The sequence below is a fragment of the Dermacentor silvarum genome, chromosome 7 (assembly GCF_013339745.2).
Source record: "Dermacentor silvarum isolate Dsil-2018 chromosome 7, BIME_Dsil_1.4, whole genome shotgun sequence".
Classification (NCBI taxonomy): Eukaryota; Metazoa; Arthropoda; class Arachnida; order Ixodida; family Ixodidae; genus Dermacentor; species Dermacentor silvarum.
The window spans coordinates 163,723,521-163,748,489 of NC_051160.1; the positions used below are offsets into that span (position 1 = coordinate 163,723,521).

Here is a 24,969-nt window from a genome sequence, read left to right on the forward strand (position 1 = left end):
TTGCGGGTGCAAAGCAGTAAACTAACATAAAAGTGACATTAGAGCTCCATAATATGGTAGAAATCAAATGCATGCTCTATACTTCAGAAAGAAAAATATTGTATGTCTCTGACTTCGTAATAAAGCACACTCCAATAAATGGCTGCTATTGGTCGCTGTGGTCGGCTACACGGCGGCCGTCGTGAGGTGCCGCCACGAGTCCAGTGGCTAAGCGCACTGCGGCTCGCTGAGGACAACCGCGTTTGGCTTACGTTTAGCGCTTCGTAGGCGCCAAAACTGGAAGTCGTAAATGAAATTTGAACTGCGCACCATGGTGACGTTTCCGAGGCAAAGTGTTGTGGCCCCGCCCCACTCTGCTGCAGCCTTCGCAGTGCAAGGCATTGAAGGAGGAAGAGGAGCACAGCGGAGGCCGTGTTTGATTGCCAATAACTCTGCATTCTGGTGAATGCATTGAAGTACTTCTTGCGGCAAAGTGATTCTGAAATAGCCTATTTTCACTTCAGATGTATGCTACGTAAGAACTTGTTCTGTCGCCATCCATGGTGACCATCGTGTGATGGCAATGACTAGGTGGCTAGGTTAGGTTGGTTCTAATGGTAGGCTGCTGTGAAGGCCGCAGATGCGGTTTTGCTTCACATCAGATTGTGCCACACGGGTAATTTCCAAATGAATTTTCTTCAAAAAACAAAAGGCACATGTTAGAATAGAGTGAATACTATAATAAATCATTTGTGAGCTAACATTTACGATTCAAAATCTTCCTAGGTCCAGCCGAAAATAAGCGTTGTTGATCAGGGGAAATGACTGTACCATTCACTGTACCCTAGGCACAGCGAAGACCTATAAAACAGAGGTCTACTGCATAAGCATTACTGTATTTGCACAAATATAACAAAAAAAAAAGTTTTTCCCCCGGAGTTTCCGGCCTTGGGACGCACTTCACGTTATAGTCGTGTTCATGGCATGACTATAACGCAGTTGTAAAAGAAAATGTCTGCCACTTCAAACTGGAGTTAGCTGATCCACTAGGCACCATTGCATACGAAGCCGTGTTAAAACTGTGCCACGGGCCCTGCTGAAGTACTGTCTGTCCAATAATTTTGGTGGCGTGGAAGACGACAGCATTCTTGTTGACAGTAACAAACGACATCACCAGTGATGAGTAAATTGTGCATGCACTCCTCCTTTCAGTGTACTTTGCAATGGCAGTCCGCAACAACGATGAAGAAAGTGCCCTGTGGGCATCCGCTTTTATCTGCCAATTCCTGTTTCTTTGGTGCATCACTTCGCGTTACAACCGAAGAAGTTGTCATCGAACAAAGAAATTGTGACGCTACTTGTATTTTTCATTTACCGAGAGACCAAAAGTCCCCCCTTTGCATTGCAGTCACGATCACATTATTTATGTGCAAATGCAGTAGTTGCATAACAGCGCTTTTGTTTTCTGTGTTCTTGCTTTGTTTCACTCTGTCGTGGATGTCCAACGTGTACCAGCTAGTCCGTGTCAACAGTCGTGTGAAGTATAGGCCAACCATCAGCTGTAGCCATGTTGTTTGCTCCCTGATCCACGCCTCTTAACGTTGGTACCTGTGCTTGCGTGCATTGGCAGGTGGTGCTGATTCCCAAGGAGGATGATGAGCTGACTTGCGATGCTGTCCCACGCTCATCACCCATCATTCCCCCGGTGCGCAACAGGCGCCCCCAGAAGCCGATCCTGGTGCACAAGCCACCACCGGAACCGGAGGAGCTGGCCGCCCAACCTGTCGCACCGGTGGTGCCCGAGCCATCGCCCAAGCCTGTGCGTCGCAACTCCTTCAAGGACATCGTTCCCAAGGTGCCACTCTTGTCTGCTGTTTGTCTATTCGCTTGACACGGTTGCTGCTAAATGTGAAGCCCCTTCGCTGTTCCCCAGGTCCTTCTCATTCAATACATTTCTAAAGCACAGTGTCGATAAAGCAGCTCAAATGCATGCGACATTAGGCAAACAGTTTTGTGTAGGGTTGTTGGTTTTTGGACATTGCACCATAGTTGGGATATATAGTTGTCATGAAACACACGCAAAGTATGTAAAAACACACTGACAAGATGATTGCCAAACTAACAACTGTTTACTTGCATCCAAAAGGCAAGGTATATGCAGCCATACCTCGTTATAGAGAAGCGTAAAACTTCGTTAAATCATAGATTTTGTTAATTCGAGGTTTCAGTGTTTCAGCAGTAAAAACAACTTCACAAATTCCCAGAGCACTCCTGGTAGATAGTATCTTGTCAGTAATAACTTGTAAGAAAATCGCAAGAAGGGGTCGGACCATAATAGCGTCGTTATGAGCGCCAGCGTGTGCTGTGCACATTGTGCCGAGAGCAATACATCGACGTCAATCTTGGGATGCCATTGCCGACGGCACTTAGTGCCCGGAGCCGGCACTCACAAATGAAAAACAAAAGTGTAAAAACGATGCAGATATTCGTCCTGAAAAAAAGGAAAGGCAGCTTCGCCACAAAGGCGGAGCATTGATGGCAATAGCAGAGAGAACTACACATAGTAAGGTTCGCAGTTTTATCATTGTCACGCTAGCTTAGGCAAGCACGAACAGATCTTACTCGATGACTGCAAACTTGCTATCGCAACGCGAGTGACAACTTCACATCGTGTCTCGGAAACTTGATTATGCCAACACTAGACATGTGGCAACCCAATGCGCACCAAGGCACCAACCGTCTCGGCCTTGGCGCAGTTCCTTCACTGTACTGGAGTAACCTCCATACTCACCGTATTTAGTTCCCTGCAACTTTCTTTTCTTCCTAAAAGGCAAACTAGTTCTCCGTGGATGACATTCTGGGGATGTGACAATTCAAATGGAAATGAAATCACTGCTAAAGGGTTTCTGAACCACCTCTCGGTCTTGGTGAAAAAACATTCTGCAGATAGCATACGCTTCTGTGAACATCTGTCCAGTTTTGCAGTCGTGCGCGGCACGTGGAGCTCGCAAGCGGAAGTCACAAGCTCGCAAGTCACCTCTCTCTATTTCAACAGAAGCCTTTTTTTACGCTTTTTGGGACGCTTTATTTCGTAATATAGCATATTCTCCTACGTACCTGCCATTGGCCAATCCCATCGCAACAAAATTCACGGGACACGCAAAAAATTTCGTTGTAGCGGAACCTCGCTGGAGCACAAGTATTGAGCACATTGAAGTACTTTTTTTGGGGAAAGTATTTCTGAAATAGTCTATTTTAACTTCAAATGCATTTCTGTACTTCGATAAAAAGTGGTTCAGGGCCCCTTTAAGGCGGCGGTCCCACTTTAGCGGCATGAACACTGTTTCTTCAGTACTTTTCAAGTCGCGGCAGCGGCTCTTCTGCTTCTTCCAGAAAGTTGTCGTATATGCCGTTGAAAAGCTTAGTTCTTGTGAATTCTAATATATGTATTATATACGAGTGGCTATGTAAGCTTTAAATATAAATGCCCAAGAAGAAGCCAAAGATGCATGATTTTTGCCAACTTGGTCTCTGTTGTGACATATTTTGAAAAATCTACCACAGTTACCGCATTGTAACTTATGCTGTAACTTGAGGACATATTTATCTATTTCCTAGACATAGCTCAATATGGTGGGATTTATAATTTGTTGCCATTTCACATTTGAAAATAGCTAAATATAGTAACTGTCATTGTAACAGCCCAGCAACTAATTTCTAAAGGAAGCACCCGCCGTGGTTGCTTAGTGGCTATGGTGTTGGGCTGCTAAGCACGAGGTCGCAGGATCAAATCCTGGCCACGGCGGATGCGTTTCGATGGGGGCGAAATGCGAAAACACCCGTGGACTTAGATTTAGGTGGACGGTAAAGAACCCCAGGTGGTCCAGATTTCCGGAGTCCCCCACTACGGCGTGCCTCATAATGAGATCGTGGTTTTGGCACGTAAAACCCCATAATTTCTAAAGGAAGCTGAATTTTGGAGACAGTATAGCTCATAGAATTTCTACTTAGGATACAGGTTTTCATTTATGTGTTTTAATCATTAGTAATGCGGCCACAATTAGATAATGTATAGAATGCTGGGTCCTACTTTTGGCCATTCTTGCGGGAAGCTACAAAAAGCCACGAGGCTGAGGTTCTGGATTAAGAGACTAGAAGCCTCAATTCAAAATCTGAATAAGTACTTTTCCTATAAAGCAAGTGTTAACATCGCAGTGTATGTATAAACTTTCAAATTTTTTTCCCTGTGAATATTGATAACATCGACACACACCTCAGACTGCGCCTAAATCTGAACATGCGTTGCTCAAAAAAAATTAGCAGGTATGGCACATGTGTAAAGCTGCAAGAAAATGGAGAAATTGAAAATATTTTCATTGTTATGGAGAAATTTTTCACCTAGTGCCACCTACACATATAAAAGGAAAGCACTGAATCAAGAAGAATCCTAATGTGGTGGGTCAGAACATGTTAGCACGGCTGCAAGCTTTTTAGACTTCTCCCTCGTCACACCTATGATGCATTCCATTTGTGAGCTGTCGCCTGCTTGTTGCTGGGCTAGGTTCGTGTCCAAGCCAGCTGCGTGTTACATGGAGCGAGAGGTGCTGTTGTGCGCTAATAACACTTGTGCGAAACTTCCATTCAGCTGGCTTCGCAGTGCAGAGCGATTAGAGGCGCACAGTGAACATATCCCTTTTCTGGTTCTTTTTCCTGGTTGGCGACCCGACCCACAGCTTCCACTGCACAGCCCTGAGATGGAATGTAACTTGTAGTACGAGCACGAGTAGCCCAATGTCATGTGTTGGCTTCGCCTTGCCCTGTTCTTGTGCGTATTTTTTTATTGCGATAGCAATTATATGGACACTCCAAAGCAGATTTCTGCTGTCGCCGTCGTCGTAAGGTTCCGTATGACGTCAATGGAGATTAAATCGTCGCCGCGCGCCAAACGCTGTATGTGCGAGTGAAAGGGCGCGAGGGACACACGCTTTCACGGGGAGTGAACCCACGGCGGAGAACAAACGCGCGTTCTTCGTCGTGCTCCCTTAAGGGCTGCAGAAGTAGACGTCTCTTTCCTCCTTTACAATCACCATATATGTAGAGCAAACGTGCCTTCTTCGGACACGCAAAAAGCCGTGGGGGGGAAGGGAAGGGAGGCCACGTTTAGCTGTGGCACCAAGTGCCTATTTATATCGGAGGCTCCGACAGCAGTCAGCAACGCCGCACGCATTTTGTGCGAACGCGGGAAAAACGCCGACGGCGTCGACAACAGTTCTGCGTGTTGCCGGTGCTGCTGCATGTCCAAGTTTATACAGCTGATAAAGCTACTATCATTACTCCGTATAGCTCTCTACAAATTTGCTATCGCAACTGATGCTTCACCTTTCGGGTGAAACTGCGACAACAATTCTCTCTCTCTCGGGAGCTTGTGCACAGGACGAGAAAATAAGACAGATGATTAGATTCAAACAACATACTTGAACAGAGGTACCGTTCCTCCGAACGGAGAGGACAACACACCACATGGCACAAATATGTGTTCGATTGTCGCACTTAAATCCCACAAGATTTCTTCACAATTGTTGTTTTCCTATGAAGTTATATTTATCCCCTTATCAGGCGCTTTCTGCCTGAAACATGAATAATAAACAACACTATTCAAATGAGAGAAACTTGCACTGCTGATTTCAGTGTTGCGAGTTTGATATGAAGCGACGACAGCCACATTTTGATGGAAGCGTTATGCGAAAATAACCGTGCAATGAGCATATGGAACCCCAGGCGACGCTGCAAAAGAAATACATGCAGTCACATGTAATGCTTGCACATTATTCTTGGTTAACGACACATTTGTAGAAGTGATGACTTTGTTCATGCCTGTGTATCAAAAATGGAGCAAAAGTAATGAGAGTGACCCAATTATTTCTTACTATAATATATATCTGCAGTGTGTGTCAATTTTTTCTGAACATCTGTTTGATTTTCTGTAGTTTGAGTACACCGACTCAAAGAGCCAACCTCTACCTACAGTTTCCTGAGAAAAAAAGAAAGGAAAAGAAAAATGCTGCCTAAAACTATTCCACTCCGTCTTTTATACGTGCCTTCTTTTAGATACTGGGGTTCTGCCTATACTATGAGGTGAAGTTTTGATCGACATGCTCACTTTTTCATCCCTTTGCACTGCCCACCTGATCATGTGTGAATATAAAACGTCTGCACTGACAGCGTTGCAGTTTAAAATATTCGAGTTGGTGGAGCAGAGATTGCACACAGCCTGCGATTCGTTTTGAGATTGATTTATTTATTATAATGTTGAACCAACTTCTTTTGTTGTTGTTAATGGAATACAGTGGAACCCACTTATAACAATATTTGTTTTTAGTTTTGATGATGTCGATGTGGGCACTGCACAAGTGGCATAACTTTAGGCATTGAGCAGTTAAATGTCATTTTTTGTGCCTTTGTGTGCACTCAGTTGTGGTAGTTAATGAGTTTTGCGGTGTCTTCTCTTCTTTCCTTGTGTGGCCACTAACCCAACCTCACCAATCTACACGCATTGTCCCGTCCTGGAGGCCTCACAGGTACGTGAAACACAGGCCGGTCTGAAAGCAGCATGCTGCGGTTAATCTTAACATTTTTAAGCATGCGCTTCTGCACTGGGTGTGGCATCGGCAGTGGCGCGAGTGTTTTGCAGATGGATGCGGATCGTACAAGGTTTGTGGCGGTCCTTGATGTCCTTGAAAATCTTGGAATGCCAAAATGGGCTGTTTTCAAGAGCTTAAAGGGATGCTAAGGAAAACACTAATTGGGATTACAGACTTGTCTCACGTGGCCTTTGGTATCTGTTGCAAGCATGATCAAGGCAGTGCCTGGTGTGCCCCCTCCCCTCATGCCTAAGGAAAGGGGGGTGTCATGCAAAACCTTCTCTTGATTCCAGATATATACGTACATTGGAAGAATACATAATACTGCATGGATGCCACATGTCTGAGGAGATAGGGGGGAAAAGCCGCATGGCTTGGCACTGCTCCAATCACCTAAAATAACTTACCATGACACTCCCGTGGGCAATCATGTCGAACCTGACAATGAAAAGGCACCTTTTCATCGTCAGCACCAATCGCAGTGGATCTGCACAGCACCAAAGATGGCTACGTGCAGAGTTGTGATTGAGTCACGTGATGTGCGGGCTGCGCTTTTGTCTGTCATGCAGATTGATCTTAATGTAACCCACCTGCTGTAAAGATGGGTTACCATATGTTTTGGAGGAACACTGCTAAACGGAAAGCCTCACTGGTATTCAGTTGAACATAACATCTCTAGTTGTTTAGCTTCAGGAGGAAAAAAAAGCACTTGATTCTATTCAATAAAGAATGTCTTGCAGATTACGTACTCGAACTGAGCTATAATCAGTGCTGGTGTACTGGTTTGGAATTGGTTTGGAGAGTGATCACTGCGGGCTACACTTTTGTCATGCAATGCTAGGAGACTTCCAAGCATGTGCAGAACCGCATCTTAGTGCACATAATTTTTAAGCTACTATAAATCTTGTGGTAGACATTCTGATATTATATGTGTGCTAAACAGTGTGACAGACAAACAGCAGAGGACAACATTCGAATCTGGTTACAGACATTCTGATATTATATGTGTGCTAAACAGTGTGACAGACAAACAGCAGAGGACAACATTCGAATCCGGTTACAGACATTCTGATATTATATGTGTGCTAAACAGTGTGACAGACAAACAGCAGAGGACAACATTCGAATCCGGTTACAGTCACCAACGGATTTTTCGGACTGCAAAAATTCAGACTCGTAAGATATTCCGGACTTAGCAAGTGCACAGTCAGGGGTGCCCATGGAGCCTAATGCATTTTCGCGATCGATTTTTGGATGAATTTAGGCCCTGAAGTTCGATTTTCCAGACCAAATCGCTCATTCCGAGCCACGCTACCCCATCTTAAAGGCCGCCGTGTTTGATTTTCTGCTGGCTTGGCTAGACTTGGCTTCAAGTGGCTCGCTCTATAGCCTCCAAGATTGGGAGGCGCTTTGTATGAATAGAGAGTGTGCGCCATCCCGTCGTCTTGGAGGCCATGCCCGCTCTTCCTTAGGTGACAAAACTGTTTCCTTTCTTTTTTTTTCGGTCAGCCCTATTGTCATAATCACTGAATGTGGAATCAGTTTTTTTTTTTTCTTCTTTTTTTCTTAAGTTTCGGTGGCTGTTTTGCACATGTGTCCACAGAGCAGGTGTGTCTCGGAGATGACGTTGCATCTTTGTGTGTCTGTGTGCTGCTTCGCATTTGTGTGATCGGCACCACCTCCTGTGCCTTTGCGAGAGCCAAGAAACGGGCTGCGAGGAAGCGCCGTAACGGGGCTCGTTTCTTCTATCTCCATGGCCATCTTCGGCATCGGAGATCGTCTTGCCGTCTTGCCAAGCGCGTCTTGCCAAGACGCGAGCGGCGTGCTATCAACTCGGCTGCAAAACGACGAAGAGGCCAAGTAGACACGCTGTAACGCTCCGCTCAGTCGGCTTTGTAGCGGAGTAAGGGATGTGATCTTCGTTCTGCTGATGGTATGAGCATTGTGCGCAAGCACACTAGCGTTCCCACGAAGCGGTTGTGTGGCATTTGCTAGCATATGCCGGTCTGAGCGGAGCGGACATCAAGCGCTTAGCTAAAGCACTCTTGTGTACGGAGACGATATCAGTCTTGTACAAATCCAAGCAAATCTGATTGCCTTCAAGCGTAGTATGAGGCAGGGCATTATTAGATATTTTTTATGCCACTCTAAGCTTAACAAATTTTTCTTTTGTGTGAACGAGTTTTTCAGACTATTCAATTTTTCAGACTATTTTTCAGTCCCCGCGAGGTCTGGAAAATCAGTCAGCGACTGTATATTGAATTGTTGTCTATATCGCATGCACTTATTATCCCCTTGAACATTCTTTGCAAAAGTATAGAAAGTTGACGCTTGTGTCTAACTTCCGTTCACCGCCACATTCGATATATGGAACACTGTGCTGCACCGGGACTGGTTTGGACGACTGGTTCGAAAAAGAAATCTGTTCGAAAACAAGCCCAACATACATACATACATACATAAATACATCGGAAACTAGCCTGGTTGTCTAGTTTCCGATGTATGACGATCGACCAGATTGGCCTTTAAACAGGTTATTCTAACGGAACAGCGGCCAGGCACGTTCAGGCACGATTCTCAGTACAAGTGCACTGATGGTGGCAAGGAGCATATCTATACAGGCTGGTTTGCTTCCACGCTGCATTAATTTCTACCTTATCCTGAATAAAAATGAACGTGGTGAGGTGCACCACGTTTGTGCTTCTGTGCGACGCAGGCTTTTAGGGTTTGCGTGTATGTTGGACCACTCCACAGCACGAGTAACTTCCTGCTTTTCACGATCTCTGTTAACTGTATGAGACGTTCGTGATAAGCTTCAGGTTGTCAGTCATATTTTATATTTCGAATCATCCATATACGTATCGAACTATCTCGCGATTTCCTTCGAGTTCAATATATCCGGGTTTGACTATAGCTCTCTGTAGTCCTGTGCTCTTTCATCTGTTCTGTCTGTAGCACTGTTCAACTCATGGTTCTATGGCTAATAGTATGTAATATGGTAACTATTTCTGAGTAATGTTCCAGGTATCTCTGGTAGTGCAAGTGTATGCTTTGGTTCAACCTGATCACATCTGGCGCTGCTTGGTGACTTTTGGGCTTCTGGCTTCAGCACTGTGTCGTCTGGCTGTGTGTCCTTGTTGAGTGGTGCTACGGGGGTGCTTTGTTGCATGGTAATTTTATTGCCGATGAGTGCTGTTCTTGCGTTGTAATTGTCTCTCCTGGTTTACACGTACAGGATGAAATTGAGCTGAAACACCTGCAGGAGCAGCTTCAGCAGCAGCAGCAGCAACAACAACAACAACAACAAAAGGAGGTGGCTGAAACGTCATCCTGGTCCGCAGCAGCACCACCCTCACCACCCAACCCTACAGCTGCGGCTGCCAAGGGCTCCCCGCTCCGCGAGAAGCCTCCGCGCAGCCGCAAGTCTAAGGGCCAGGATGCAGTTTCTGCAGCGACCACTGGTCAGTGTCTGCCTTCACAGCAAATTGGACCTTATTCATTGTGGTTAAAGGCCAACTGCAACGAACTTTCACTTTTGCCAAGTTGGTTACAAGTGAGTAGTATATACAGTGGAATGCCAGTTATGCGTTCCCCGATTTTGTGACATCCCGCGCTTTACGATGGATTAGTGCAGTCCTGGCGAACTCCCCTTGCATCAATTGTACTATGGGAGATTATGCATGTCTTGTCTGATATGATGATCCGCACGAAACTGCTAACTCAACGGCGGACGTGCTAGAAGCACTCTGCCAGCCTCAAGCATCTCCTTCGTGGTGCTGTCCCCTCCATCAGGAAGGCTAGAGAAAGCTCCGACTGTCCTTCTCTCGCGTGCGCTGCCCTCTCGTCATTCACTTACCTTCTCCTCTCAACCGCTGCCTGGGCAATCACTTTTGGAGATAGTTTCGCTTTTGCGAGATTTTGCGTGACTCTGCAGTATCGGCACTGGATGCATCTGTGTGAGTAGTATCTCAATGATAAGAATCTCAATCGCTGGGGTGGCGTAGTGGCTTTGTGCTGCTAAGCCGATGGTGCGGGATCGAATCCCGGTTAGGCGGCCGCCTTTCGACGGGGGGGGAAATGCAAGAACGCTTGTGTACCGTGCATTGGGTGCACTTTAAAGAACCGTAGGTGGTCAAAATTAATCTGAAGTTCCCCACTTCAGCCTGCCTCTCAATCGTATCGTGGTTTTGGCACATAACAACCCAGAATATAATTTTAATTTCTCCTGCAGGTGCAAGAATTCGCATCACCTGAAATTTGTATCACGCAAAAGCGTTTTAAAAATGGCAAATTAAAGGGGACATGGCAATGAAATGGCCAACTTGCTCAAAATTCCCGCGGAAAAAAAAATTTTACGCAATCCTAAGACCTTCCGTTATCTCACGGTGAAGTATTTGGCAGACATATGTTGCAGAATTTCAGGAAATTGCACTTTTTTAGTGTGTTTCCGCTGACAAAGTGGTGCCATCTTGGTATCGCCATAAACTCAAGATATCAGACTCGGATGGAAGCAGAGCTGTATTTCTCCATGCAGAAATTCAAAGTAACAAAAGCGAGCACAAAAAGGGGAAAGTGCTTGCCTCGCACACATTTTGGCAGAAGCGAGCTGCACACTTCAAGTGTTTCGAGGCCGACATTTCAAGGTCTGCCGGGCTTTCTCGAGTTTCTTTCGTTGGTGCGTCCTGATAGTGATAAGGATACGATTTGTGCAACATAAGGGAATCAGTTTACTTTTCTTTGCAGCGGCAAAGCTACTTCCTTACTTCCTATCGTGCGATCTGACTGGCAAGTTTCGAATTGTCATTGGGTGCTGAAGATTATCGAAAGCGAAAGAATACTACAGGCATAAAACTACCCATGGAAGCTAATGACGCCGATCTTGCTCACGCAGCAAGACTGGGTCACGTGGGATTGCAGGCTACGGCTGACAAGTTGCATGATACTGCACAAAGCAAAATTGTTTAGTTCTTTATTGGTTGGAGGAGGCGAAGTCATGGCAGAGAGACGTAGATCGCCCTGGTAACAGGGATGCGATTGTCGCATCGGTGCGGCCGTTCTGCCGGCCTGACAACAGGTAGTGTCTGGCACTACCAGCGCGCCGGCTCTAGGGTGCCTCTGCATGCGAGGAGGTTATCGAGGCACCATAACCAATGCCTGGCAGGCCCCTGTACTCTGCTTTATGATGCCATGCTACTTGGACCAAAATTTGCCATTGCCAAGCCCGTTGTGATCAGTGACGTAGAACTCACCGCAGCTTATTCAGGAGCATTCCCATTAGATTCTGTGGCAGTTGGGCTAGGTAGCATGGCATCGTGGATAGACGTCAGTGTAGATGTCATGGATAGAAGGATGGGAGTCATGGATCTTGCTCCAACATATGTCATGGATAGAAGTGCATCAGCCTCTTGCTATCTTGGAGGTGTTGCCTTGGCTGTGGCCTCCTTGCCGGCTCTTCTGGAGATTGCACGGTGGCTCGATTGTTCGCATTCTCACGTAGTAGTGACGGCGAAGAACACAGCAGTAAAACTGAATAATGAAACATTTTATTGGGCGAACTTGCGCCCACAAGAGCAAGTGACACTTGCTGTCACAAGAGCAAGTGACAGCGGCGAGCGCAGTTGGCGATTGTCGAAGCCTGATCTGTGGGTCAAACACGCCAGCTTTTGTAGATTGTTCGTCGAAGGTTCCAATGTAACCGCTGGTGCCCACGTGGTTTCCAGAAACGACTACACAATTTGTGTCGCGCATGCAATCAGATTACAAAAAGCTTTGGTGACAACAGCCAACGGGTATCAACGGGCATTGATAAAATTCGAGAAACTTCTGATACATGCAGGCACGTCCTGCGCCGTGTGATAACGTTTAATATTTGTTAGCCGGTGAAAAGCAATCACCGAAGAAAGATGAATAAGTCATCGGTGAACAGATGTGCCGTCTCGTAGTGGTCATCACCGCAGACACTACGCTTGCATGGCATTACACTTCTCACGCTTTCTTCACTATACCCTTTCCTCCTTGAGCTCTTTTCGCTCTCGCCGCTTTTTTCATCCTCTGCTGCGCTTGTTTGCTCGGTTACGCAGGGAACGCTGACGCTCGACCGCAGGAACGGGCGCCTAAGAGCTGCGCTCTAAAACAAAGTATAGCGTCTTAGGTATTGTCTAGTATGTTTCTTACAGTGCCTCAAGCCCTAAAGAAAGGTGTATAAGCTAGGCTTGGCCAACTGCCAAGCCTAAAAAAAAGCATGGTCAACTTCACGACGTTGCAACTGCAGTGAAGCAGATGACGTTTCGGCTATGTTAAAGCAGACGATGCTGCGGGGTGCTCCCAGTAAATTATTGCCATGGTACATTTTTGTGATCTGAAATGTGATCGCATTAAAGGAGACACACTAACCGGCATTCGGAGACAAGATGGCTGCAGTGCTTTTGGAACCAGCCACCGCAGGCGACTGATAACCGTAAACATGCTGTGGCCTGCTGCCCCCCGCTCCGTTTTTGCAGTCCCCTCACCATCATCATAACAAAAACATGGCGGCCGCCTGTAGGTGCTGAAAATTCTGGTCCATAGAAAGTGTGAAAGCACGTGCAAAGATGGAACCGATTAGCCACCAGAAGCCACACAGATTGTATTGAATACTTGTGGTTTATGCATGCAGTTCAGAGCATTCTGTCTACAAGTGAGCACACAAAACATCTCGCCGTACGCCCTGTGGGGTCTCACACATGCTCTTGGGACAAAGGAACGACAACACAGTAGTGCAAACAATCAAAAGGGCATTTATTGCACCTTTCATACACTAATGCACACTAGCCGAATTACTACCAATAGAACATTCACACGGGCACGCGACAAATCAAGGAAGTCCGACTCACCGCGACCATATAGCGAGCGAATATGTTCACCCCATGCTATGATACCATTGCCTAGTCGTTCACGTGTACGGTCACGCGAACGGTGGCGCGTTCGAACGATCCGTGTTCGTCCATACCGGTGCCCCGCTCCGAGCCACGCGAGACTTCTCGCGAAGCGTGGATCGGCGCACGTGCGGGACGTCTGCATCGCACACCGATCCCAACCCAAAGAGCAAGCGCCCTCGACCTTTCTCTCCCAAGTCACCCCGCCGTTCGGCGGCGTGAGCATCGCGACACTCGCGCCATCTCCCACAATGCGCCGCAACCACCACGACCGCCGCCGGGCTTAGCCACGCGGAGAAGCCGGACTACAGGAGACGTGGGGAAAACATCAGGGGACGCGTGAGAGTCGCGCATCCCCACATCCCCCCCAACCTTAAATCACTACACATACTCCGGCGAAAAATGGCCACGCGCTTTCCATAACATGCGAGCCGACATTGTCTCTGGTGTTCACCGCTGGCGTCCGTTAGTCACAGCACCAGCTCTGCAGATTCGATGGCACGACTCCAGCACAGGACTCCGGAAACGGCGATGCAGTAGTCGGCACGAGCAAGCGTCGCTCGCGCCGATGCGCCCTGCCGGCTCTTTTCCCAGCCGCCGAGGGTAGCAAGCCGGACACAGGCGGCCACCGAAATCGCTGAGCCGAACTGGCCACAGGCATCTGCATCGCCTGGGGTAGCTCGATTGTAGTCCGGGGCAGCAGCGCTGACGATGTGCAGGTGACAGCAAAACAGGGGTGACTCCGCTCACGCTGCGTACACTCAACGCACTCGACAAACACTAAAGCAGTGCAAGGGAGAGGAATTCGGCATGCGCATCGCCCACGTGGTACGATGTTCAATTCGGCTAGCGAAATTTCAGACGGCATTTCAGATGCTAAGTTCACATGAACAAAGCTTGCTTTCTTGAGTCGAACGAGTAATTTAAATTCGTGTGAGGCTAACTAGAAAGAGGGAAGCAAAGTGCGACACCTCAACACAACGGTCCACGAGGTTGTGTCCCTCCACGTGCGACAGGTGGCTTCGTAAAGCCTTAGGCTTAATGCATCGCTAGTTTGACAACAACCGGCATCAAAAAAAAAAAAACACCACCCAAAATGGGCACAAGAACAGGCAGCCGCGAGGAGACGTTAGCTCTGTGAGGTGGTCTTACCCCGCTTGGTGCACACAGCATTTGAGTAGACGGCGCCCACCGTCCTAGACGGTGTCGGAGCGCCCGGTGCGAGGCCGCAATACCAGACAGCCTGTAGCGCGGCACCTGTGGCCCGCGGCCACTCGGCTCCCAGAGCCGCGACTTCCGAAGTCAGATAGAAGAAGCCATTTACATAATAAATTCGGACCACCCACGAGGCTTCCGTACTCACTCGCTTCAGGCTTGCCAATGCTCCGCGGGCGCTAGGCCTCGCTCTCCCAAAATGCAGACCACGTGGCTCTCGTACCGACGAGTGTATTAACAAAACACTCGCGAAAAGGCTTAGCATGTTGAAAAGTTCAAACACGCTACAGCAACCATCGCCTCTCTCAAGAAAGCACGCCACCGACACTAGCGATCAAAATCCACGCTAGGACTACGCTTCGGTTGAAACAAAGGTTGTCTCGAACCGAGCAAAACTTAAAATTATCGTCCGATGCCCCAAGAGGTCCACGTTGGGCAGCCAGATGTGGAGTCTCACACGTGCTCTTGGGACAAAGGAACGACAACACAGTAGTGCAAACAATCAAAGGGGCATTTATTGCACGTTTCATACACTAATGCACACTAGCCGAATTACTACCAATAGAACATTCACATGGGCGCGCGACAAATCAAGGAAGTCCGACTCACCGCGACTGGATAGGGAGCGAATATGTTCACCCCATGCTATGATACCATCGCCTAGTCGTTCACGTGTACGGTCACGCGAACGGTGGCGCGTTCGAACGATCCGTGTTCGTCCATACCGGTGCCCCGCTCCGAGCCACGCGAGACGTCTCGCGAAGCGTGGATATGCGCACGCGCAGGACGTCCGCATCGCACACCAATCCCAACCCAATGAGCAAGCGCCCTCGACCTTTCTCTCCCAAGTCACCCCGCCGTTCGGCGGCGTGAGCATAGCGAGACTCGCGATTTCTCCCGCATTGCGCCGCAACCACCACGACCGCCGCCGGGCTTAGCCACGCGGAGAAGCAGGACTACAGGAGACATGCGGGGAAAACATCAGGGGAAGCGTGAGAGTCGCGCATCCCCACAGCCCCTAGTTTGCTTCCTGGAGGGGACACAGAGGAGAAGAGACCACACAAGTGCACTCTTTCAAATACTGTTCAAGTGCGCTGTCTTAGCTATAAAAAAAAACGGCCACACAGACGGGACAGTCGGTGTGCATGTTCTTTTCTGGTTATTTGTTTTGCGCAGTAACCTAGTTATGTAATGTCAGTAAATTAGCAAGTCCGTCTCCTCAATCAAATTTTTGCCTCAGTCGAACCATTATTTGGCCTGCAGATGGCACGGCTGCAGCAGTGGCTGCTGGTGCACGGGAGGTGTGTGCCCGGGAGCTGCTGTCCCTGGTGCGTGGCAGCAGCCGCTTCACGGCTGAGCAGGAGGAGCTCGAGCAGCTCGTCGAGGAGCTGCTCAACCGGGCGGGACAGTCGGCAGCAGCGGGCGAGTGGCGCAAGCGAGGCCCCGACCCCGAGGCACACCTGCGCCGTCTGCTGGCCGAGCGGGAGCGAGACCTCGATGCCGAGCGCCAGCATGCGCTCTCGCATGCGACCAAGGTGCGCTTTCTCTGAAGTGTTCCTCTGTGTGACCATGGTGTGTTCCAATATTCAGCATAGATGGCCAAGTGGACTGCCAAGCAGACAACTGCCACAAGTGTCCGTCTAATTCTGTTGAAGCCACCAAAGAATACAGCTTCACGAAGGCAGATAAAGTAAAAAATGTGCAGGCTAATTTTGCTGTCCAAACATGATGGCGACTAAAAGAAACTTGGAAACTCGACGGGAAGGTCATTTGTGCACTAGAAAATGTAATCGCACTTTCCTATGTGCCTAATTAAGTGTTTAGGATGCCGAAACACAGGGTTTCCAAAAATTGCCTTTTTTTTTTTTTTGCACGATTTTCGGGATCTGACCTTCCCAGCCCATGTTGTGCATTTCACAGGTTCAGACACTCAAACAGTTAAAATATACCGATAATATGGGCTTTTCTCAGCTTTTTCTTGTGACATGACTTGTTCCAGACACCCGTCGCGGTGGCTCAGTGACTAAGGTGTTGCGCTGCTGAGCACGAGGTCATGGGATTGAATCTCGGCCGCGGCAGCCACATTTCGATGGAGGCGAAATGCAAAAGCGTCCGTGTGCTTGCGCTGTAGTGCACGTTAAAGAACCCCACGTGGTCAGATTTAATCCGGAGCCCTCCACTACGGTGTGCCTCATAATCGAAACTGCTTTTGGCACGTAAAACCACTTAACCCTTTGAGGGTAGAATTTTTTTGCCAAATGCGACCCCCCAGGGTCAATTTTTTTTATTGCTGATTCAAATTCTTCAAAAGAAGCTATTTCGAAAAAATATGGTTATTTTTTAGAGTGACAGTAAAGTGAGGAAAAAATCGTTTGTGTTGTAAAATACACAATGTTTATTCATGAATAAGAAGATAAGCGCACTAAAAGATGGTTGTGTGCACGTCCGGAAACCGAAACAAGTGAGAAGCCCTCTTCTTATCGCCAACAAGGTGCAATAGAGCTTTTGTGGTCTCCAAAAAAGGAAACTCAAAAACGGCAGCATCGTTTGTGTATATGCGCGCCTGCCTGGGAACAGATGTAATCGCGCTGCAGCGGCGATAAACGATCGAGTAACAAGCGGTCACCCTTTGAGAGATTTGAAATCAGATAGCTCTCAGTTTAGCGTGTGCAACAAGCGGGATCCGCCACGGGAGAAAACCGTAACTTGCCGCTGGAGTGGCGTGTGCGCTCCCCGATGTGCAAGCGATAGCTGATCCGCCGTTGCCATTAAAAAAAAAAAAAGAGAGGCATTGCTGCAAGTCACAAATTCCACGTGTTCCCTTTGAGTGGCAGCACATACCAAGCGAAAGATATAATTGAAAGAATCGTGCACTTCTCACCGCCGCGCGCGCCCTGTTGCGAGAGCGGTAGCTGACGCGCCGTTGCCATTAAAAAGAAAACGGAGAGGCGTCGGCGCAAGTAAAAAATTCGACGTGTTTCCGTCAAGTGGCAGCACACGCCAAGCGAAAGAAATGATCAAAAGAGGCGCACTGTTTAAATGTACAAGCGATAACGTACATGTACGTCATTGACCATTTCGAAGGTGTTCGCGGAGGACGTACATGTACGTGATTGACCCTGAAAGGATTAAGCTTCAGGTCAGGTCTGCCAGTAGCATGGACGCACAAACTCTGTGACTGTGTTAGGCCCAACATCGGCTCAAACTGTGCATGCGGTTGGCGAGGGCTGTAGTTTGAACAGCTAATAATGCAACACTACTTGCCACCCATCACTTGCTCGTCCACACAGAGTGTAACTTTTTGCAAGAGAAACTTCTGATGCCAAATGATCTCTGACAATCACTGGCTCCTTGACGCTGTCGTCTGCCATTAATTCCCAGCATGTCTACACATATGCCACCGTTTACATCATAACACAATTTTGCCAGTAGCTGAGGAGGAGGCAAGGCAGCTGTTTTGAGGCAGTTAACCCTTTGAGGGTCAAACACTTCAATATAGGTGCTGTGAACAAGTCCTAAAGGTCAATGCCATATATTTACGGCGCCGTCTGTATGTTTGAAAAATGCGCTAGTTTTTCAAATCTCTGTTGCCCAGCAAGTGCTTCTACTCTGTGTGGATACAAGGAATTTTTTTTTTCACTCCGTAGTCTTTTGTTTTTCATTCCATGACTTCTTTAAACTGGCGTTTCAGTGACCGCTCGCACGTGTGTGGGCTTGCAACAGTTAGTTTTGGTTTTGTCTTGTGGGCTGTTTCCGTTCATAAAAACTGTTGTTTATTTGGTTTCTAATCTTCCTAGGGTCGTCGCTAGATGCTAGCTCGTTTATTTCTTGCAGAGGTGTGATTACATCTGTTCACCATCAGGTGCTGTAATATACAAAGGATGCTGCCATGCCTGCATTACTTTTTTGAGACTAGTGCGAACTAATTGCCCCTCGTTGGTGATGGGACTAAGGATTACCGCAACTTTCTCACTTGTTTGGTTTTTCTGATGGGCACACAACTATTGAGTTTTCTTGCGTGTGCTCACATACACGGTTCGATAGGCATGTGCGCTGGTTGCTATGCTGGAAGTGAGTCAAGTGGCTATTCCTCTGATGCGGACTACTGCTCAAGTGCCAAATCGGAGTACATCTATTTCAGTGTATCTACTTTTTTATTCTTGTTTATGCAAGGCCATCTGTATTAATGAATAAACATGTTTGTATGTTTACCTAATGAATGCATGTTTACCTACGGGAAATATTTTTTTTCTTTCTTTATGGTCTATCTAAAAATATTTGAGTAAATTTTTTTCGAGATAGGTCAGTTTGAAGATTTTAAATCTGCAACAAAGAAATTTGACCCTGTGGGGTCGCATTTGGCGAACAAAGTTTACCCTCAAAGGGTTAATGAAATTCATTGGTACAAAAATTTGTGCAAGTCTGCTGTTTTGAAGAAATGATGGAAGTGTGCAGAGGAGCATACCGAGCGAATTTCATTGACATTCGTTGACATTGAAAAATTGCCCGAGTTGCCCTCTAAAGGGGCACTAAATAAAAGTTAAGCTTCAATAGTAAAGCAGCCTTCCGCAATACCAAAGCAGTCACTCTTTCTGTGCGAGGAAAAGGTTTGAAAGGCCAAGAGAGAGGCAAAAAGAAGACACAGGGGGTGACGCTGCACAATTGCCGCTGCAGCTCGCTGGAATGGCACAGATTTCAGTGGTGTTTGCTCAGACCGCATTATGGTGAAGATGGCAAATTTCAAGGACTGTGTCACAGTAGCCCAAGCAGGAAAAAAGAAATGCTTTGTAATCCGTGACATTACACTGACCTACTGGCACTGGGATTCTGGTGTGAAATTAAACAGAAAATGCAACTTGAGTTTCATTTCTAGTTACCAGCTTCTTGCCACGAAATTAGCAAAAATAGAGCTTTGGAAGAGTATGTTATTAGTCTAAACTGATTTAGTTTAAAATGATAGCAGCGTTCTTCAGTTGTGACAGCTTTGGTGTGTGTGTGTGTGTGTGCAGGTGAAGGAGCTGAGACAGGAGCTGAACCAGCAGCTGACTAAGGTGCAGCAGCAGGAGAGGAGCCTGAAGGTGAAGCATAACACATCACTAGAAAAACTGTGCAATGTGACTTCGCTCGAAATATAATGATGCATTTATTAGGGAAACACAGAGAAAGAATGCATCATCGGGGCACCCGATAAAGCTTGCGGCAGCACTGCAGAAAAGGCGAAAGGCTACTCTCATACAGTACTCTAGTTGAAATTAAGTAGAAAGTAAACAAACTGTTTAAAACTAACTGTGTAAATCTTCGTATCACGCTGTCAATCTATGTGGTGCAGAAGTCGACATGAGCAAGCGTTGCTCGCGCCGATGCGCCCTGCTGGCGAGTCGCAGTAGCCGTTGGTGACTGCCAGGTCTTTTCCCAGCCACCGAGGGTTGCTAGCCGGACACAGGTGGCCGCTGAAGTCGCTGCGCCGAACTGGCCATAGGCATCTCCATCGCCTGGGGTAGCTCGATTGTAGTCCGGGGCAGCAGCGCTGACGATGTGCAGCTGACAGCAAACCAGGGGTGACTCTGCTCATGCTGCGTACACTCAACGCACTCGACAAACACCAAAGTAGTGCAAGGGAGAGGAATTGGCATGCGCATCGCCCACGTGGTACAATTTTCAATTCGGCTAGTAAAATTTAGGGTGGCTACTAAGATGCTTAGTTCATGTGAACAAAGCTCGCTTTCTTGAGTCGAACGAATAATTTCAATTCGTACGAGGCTAACTAGAATGAGGGAAGCAAAGTGCGACGCCTTAACACCACAGTCCACCAGATTGTGTGCCTCCACGTGCGACAGGCAGCTTCAACAACAACTGGCATCCAAGAACACCACCTAAAATAGGAACAAGAACAGGCAGCTGCGAGGAGACGTTATGCTCTGTGAGGCGGTCCTACCCCACTCGGTGCACACAGCATCCAAGTTGACGGCGCCTGCCGTCCCAGACGGTGTCGGAGCGCCCGGTGCCAGGCCGCAATACCAGACAGCCTGTAGCGGCACCTGTGGCCCGCGGCCACCCGGCTCCCAGAGCCACGACTTCCGAAGTCAGATAGAAGAAGCCATTTACATAAAAAATTCGGACCACCCACGAGGCTTCCGTACTCACTCGCTTCAGGCTTGCCAATGCTCTGCGGGCGCTAGGCCTCGCTCTCCCAAAATGCAGACCACGTGGCTCTCGTACCGACGAGTGTATTAACAAAATACTCGCGAAAAGGCTTAGCATGTTGAACAGTTCAAACACGCTACAGCAACCGTCGCCTCTCTCAAGAAAGCACGCCGCCGACACTAGCGATCAAAATCCACGCTAGGACTACGCTTCGGTTGAAACAAAGGTTGTCTCGAACCGAGCAAAACTGTCAAAATTATTGTCCGATGCCCCAAGAGGTCCACGTTGGGCAGCCAGATGTCGGATCTCACAGGTGTTCTTGGGACAAAGGAACGACAACACAGTAGTGTAAACCAGGGGTTCTCGAGCATGTTCACTCCAGGGAACCCTGCTTAGCTCCATGAAGCGCCAAGGAACTCCCTCCGAATTAACCGAATTAAAATGTCCTAATTAACCGAATGTCGAATTATCGATGGTATCAAGAAAACAATAAACAAATGCTTAACTAGGTCAACACGCTCTTATTTACGCAATGAATCAGGAAATCCTGTTTATATTTAGCACAAGACCAGTGTGGAAGCTGAAATTCTCATCATCTTATGACTCATTAGCGCTAGCAGCGGCGAAGGCCTCGTGCACATACATCCCGATTTTTTTTTTCCGCCAGTCAATTGCTCGCCAACAAATTGTCCATCCATCGCGATGTAGCCGGTGCTCTTAATCTACGACAGCTTTGCACTGAGTCGAAGCAAAACTACTTCTTGCCGGAACTGCTGCGGACGAAACCGCGGCCGCTATCGACGCGATCATGGACGGCGACCTTGCGGTTCAGAAGGCAGGCGGCCTATGCATGCACCAAGTCCAAATGAAACTGCCGTTCGCTGCAAGAAGTGCGGACGAAACTGCGGTCCCTATCGACGCTACCGTGGATTGCAACTACGCAGTTGTGAGGGCGCGCTGCCGACGCGCACACCGAGTGAAAACGAAACTACTGGTTGCCTCAACTGCTGCAGATGAAATTGCGGTGGTTATCGACGCGTTCATGGATGGCGACTACGCACTTATGAAGGCATGCGGCATGCCACCAATGCGGTGTTACGCACGGCGATAAACGCAAGAATAAAGTCTTTAAGGGCACAATTAGACACGAAGAGCTCCGGCGTTGCTGTCAATCAAGTGCTGCGCATGATAGCCGCAGAGGACCATGGCGATGCGGACTGCGCCGCTTCGTATTGGTTGGACGCTAGTGCCGTTCTTGCTCTTCTGCGGCACGTATTTGCGACGCTTCATGCATTTCTTTTCATTTTTTAATTCCTCCAACGTATACGTCAGTGCCACGCAATCGGCACCTATGTTATCTGCAAACGGGGAAATGCACATGTTAGTAAATTAAGGCCTCCAAGATTCAAGTGCGAAAGCTTAGGCGCGCTGCCCGTTTTCGGAGGTTGGATGGCTACAAGCTGCTTGCGGATTTATTGCGCAGTTTGCGCATTGCCGTTACACACTGTGATGTGCTTTTTGACACTCGGGCATGAGTAATGGAGGTTCTGTGGATTGAGCGCACCTCGTTTTTGCCGTTTTAGCCACTTGGTGACGCGGAACCACGGAAAATGTATCGGTGGCTTGCGAAACCCATAGCAGGGGCTTGCGGAACTCCAAGGTTCCGCGGAACCCCCTTTGAGAACCCATGGTGTAAACAATCAAAAGGGAATTTATTGCACCTTTCATACACTATTGCACGCTAGCCAAGGAAGTCCGACTCACCACGACAGGATAGCGAGCAAATACGTTTGCCCGCATGCTAGACACCAATGCCTAGTCGTTTATGTGTACGTCACGCGAACGGTGGTGCGTTCGATTCGTCTATACCGGTGCCGTGCTCCCAGCCTCGAGAGACGGTCTCGCAAAGCGTGGATCTGCGCATGCGCGGAACGTTCGCATCGCTCACCCACCCCACTTCGAAGAGGAACAGCCTTCTCCCTTTTGCGCCCGCGTAACCCCCGCCATCAGGTAGAGTTAGCAGCGCAACCCTCGAGCCCTCTCTCGTAACATCCACGCCAACCGCCGCCGATGCTTAGCTACGCGGAGAAGCCGGATTACAGGAGACGGGAGCCATGCGGGGAAAACAACATCAGGGGACGTGTGACAGTCGCGCATTCCCACACATTATAAGTGGACTGTAATGTATTTTGAAGATCCCAACAGGCAATGCTCTAGCGAATGAACACAGTCTGCACATCATAAACTGTTGTTGAGAAGGTGTCTGCTGTCGCAGTAAGTTTGTTGACTTATTATTTATGTTTTCAAATACTGTAGCCATATTCTGGGTTATTGCAGGAGTGGGCACAAGTACAAAAGAAGCAGTACAGTAAACTTAAAACATGGGTGGGTGCAATTTCAGTGCAGTACATGGTGTCACTGGAGGGCCACTAGAAATTCTAAAATGTGCTGATATTTGCTAATACTCTTCACTGGCTGTGGTTCTGCAGGCCCAGCAGAAGGCAACGGAAGAACAGACTGTGCAGTTGCAGAGGCTGCGTGACGAGTCTAGGCAGCTGCAGCAGAGAGTGCACCAGCTGGAGGCAGAGTGAGTTTCTGTTTCTGAGTGCATGTAATCACATTTCACCTTTGATCACTAACAGAATAATCTAGAGTGCAGAAAGGTGCGTTGTGTGTCAGCTTCTTCATCTTGTCTTTTCTGTGCTCTAGGTTTTCTTGTGAGAATGCATACCAACTAACCCGCCTATCCATCCACTTGCCTTTGATCACTTCCGTCTCGGTGTTCCGGTGCCAATCTGTGTTACTAAAATTAAAATTTCCAGTGTGTTTTGTGCACCATCTCTGTTGCCACCATTTGAAAATGCCAGTTGCAGCTGCGCAATGTGTGTACACGCAGGCTGCAGCAGTCGTCGGCATCGGTGTGCGAGCGGGTACGGTCGAGAGAGGAAGAGCTGGAGCAGGCACACCGTGAGGCCCTGGAGCGGGAGCGTCAGGAGGCGGAGACGCGGCTGGCGCAGGCACAGCAGCAGGCGGAGGCTCTGGAGGCCACCTGTGCCCAGCTCCGGCAACGGCTCGACCAAGAGGCACAGAACCTGGCCGCCCAGAGGAATGCCTCTGAGGTATGGAGGCTTTGAATGTTCTAGGGTGGTCAAGGAGTACATACGAGCTGTCATCCAGTAATTTGTCATATTTTTCTATTAATGCGAAAGCATTACAGTAGTCCTGCTATAATGAAATTGACAATGCGCGAAAAAAAGTTTATCGTAGAGAAAATTTGGTTGTCGTGAAATTCACAAAAATATAGCCAACCTGACATGGTAGACCACCGAAACTTTTGTTTCCAAAATTCAAGCACAGTCGACTGCTTCCTTTTCCTTGCCAGGAGCGTCGTGACGTGATTTTCACATTCGCAGAGTACACCTTAAACCACTTATGACGTAATCTTTTATAGTGCAGAACTGGCTACAAGGCTGCATTTTCCGACTCCCGTTTACCCTCCCATAGAACTTTATGTATACGTATACCGCTTAAAGTGCAGCCCCGCGAGACAACACACCAGTTGTAATGCGGCTTCCGTGGGAAAATCCCGCCAACAAGTGCGGAAGCACGCATCTCAGCAAGGTTCACCCGCCGATGGGAAAGGAGAGCAACAAGGGCGATGCGGAGGAGCAGCATGAGACGCAGTGCGATGTGGGCGCACGGTGGTTGTCTAGCATTTTGCTCGACCACTTACCAGCAGTGTGCTTTGCAGTGAACGCGGCTTCAGTTTCTGTGCACCCGTCGCGATGCGCGTCGTGAAGTGCAGGTATCGCACATGCGAAGCTGTCAGTTAAGCAGTGTTCCGCAGCCCGAATCCTGCCAAAATGTCGGCCAATGGGGGAAATTCGTTGACCTTGCCGCGGGCGGGATGACCGCCGAGTTAGAGCGGTTTATGACCCAGTGCCACCCCGTCCAGGCAGAGAGGCGAGGGACATGGAGCTCTCGGAGACACAACGCAATGAGACTGCGTCGGGCAACCATTGCAGGCACCCAAAACCCCACAACATACAAACTTGGTAGGCATTCGCAGTAGTTGC

General features: G+C 48.2%; 1 protein-coding gene across 13 annotated transcripts in view; it reads left to right on the plus strand.

Annotated features, from left to right (window-relative positions):
- LOC119458646 (ribosome-binding protein 1-like) overlaps window positions 1–24,969 on the plus strand; it is a 171,560-nt gene that overhangs the window by 52,750 nt on the left and 93,841 nt on the right. For all 13 annotated transcript variants that reach the window (XR_007468092.1, XM_049671344.1, XM_049671345.1 and 10 more), the window contains exons 4-9: window positions 1,610–1,834; window positions 9,856–10,081; window positions 16,013–16,284; window positions 19,759–19,827; window positions 23,383–23,480; window positions 23,790–24,012. Coding sequence is in view for 12 of the 13 variants with exons in the window: in XM_049671344.1 (XP_049527301.1) it covers window positions 1,610–1,834; window positions 9,856–10,081; window positions 16,013–16,284; window positions 19,759–19,827; window positions 23,383–23,480; window positions 23,790–24,012 (1,113 nt within the window). In the remaining variant the exon portion in view is untranslated. The remainder of the gene's footprint in view (window positions 1–1,609; window positions 1,835–9,855; window positions 10,082–16,012; window positions 16,285–19,758; window positions 19,828–23,382; window positions 23,481–23,789; window positions 24,013–24,969) is intronic.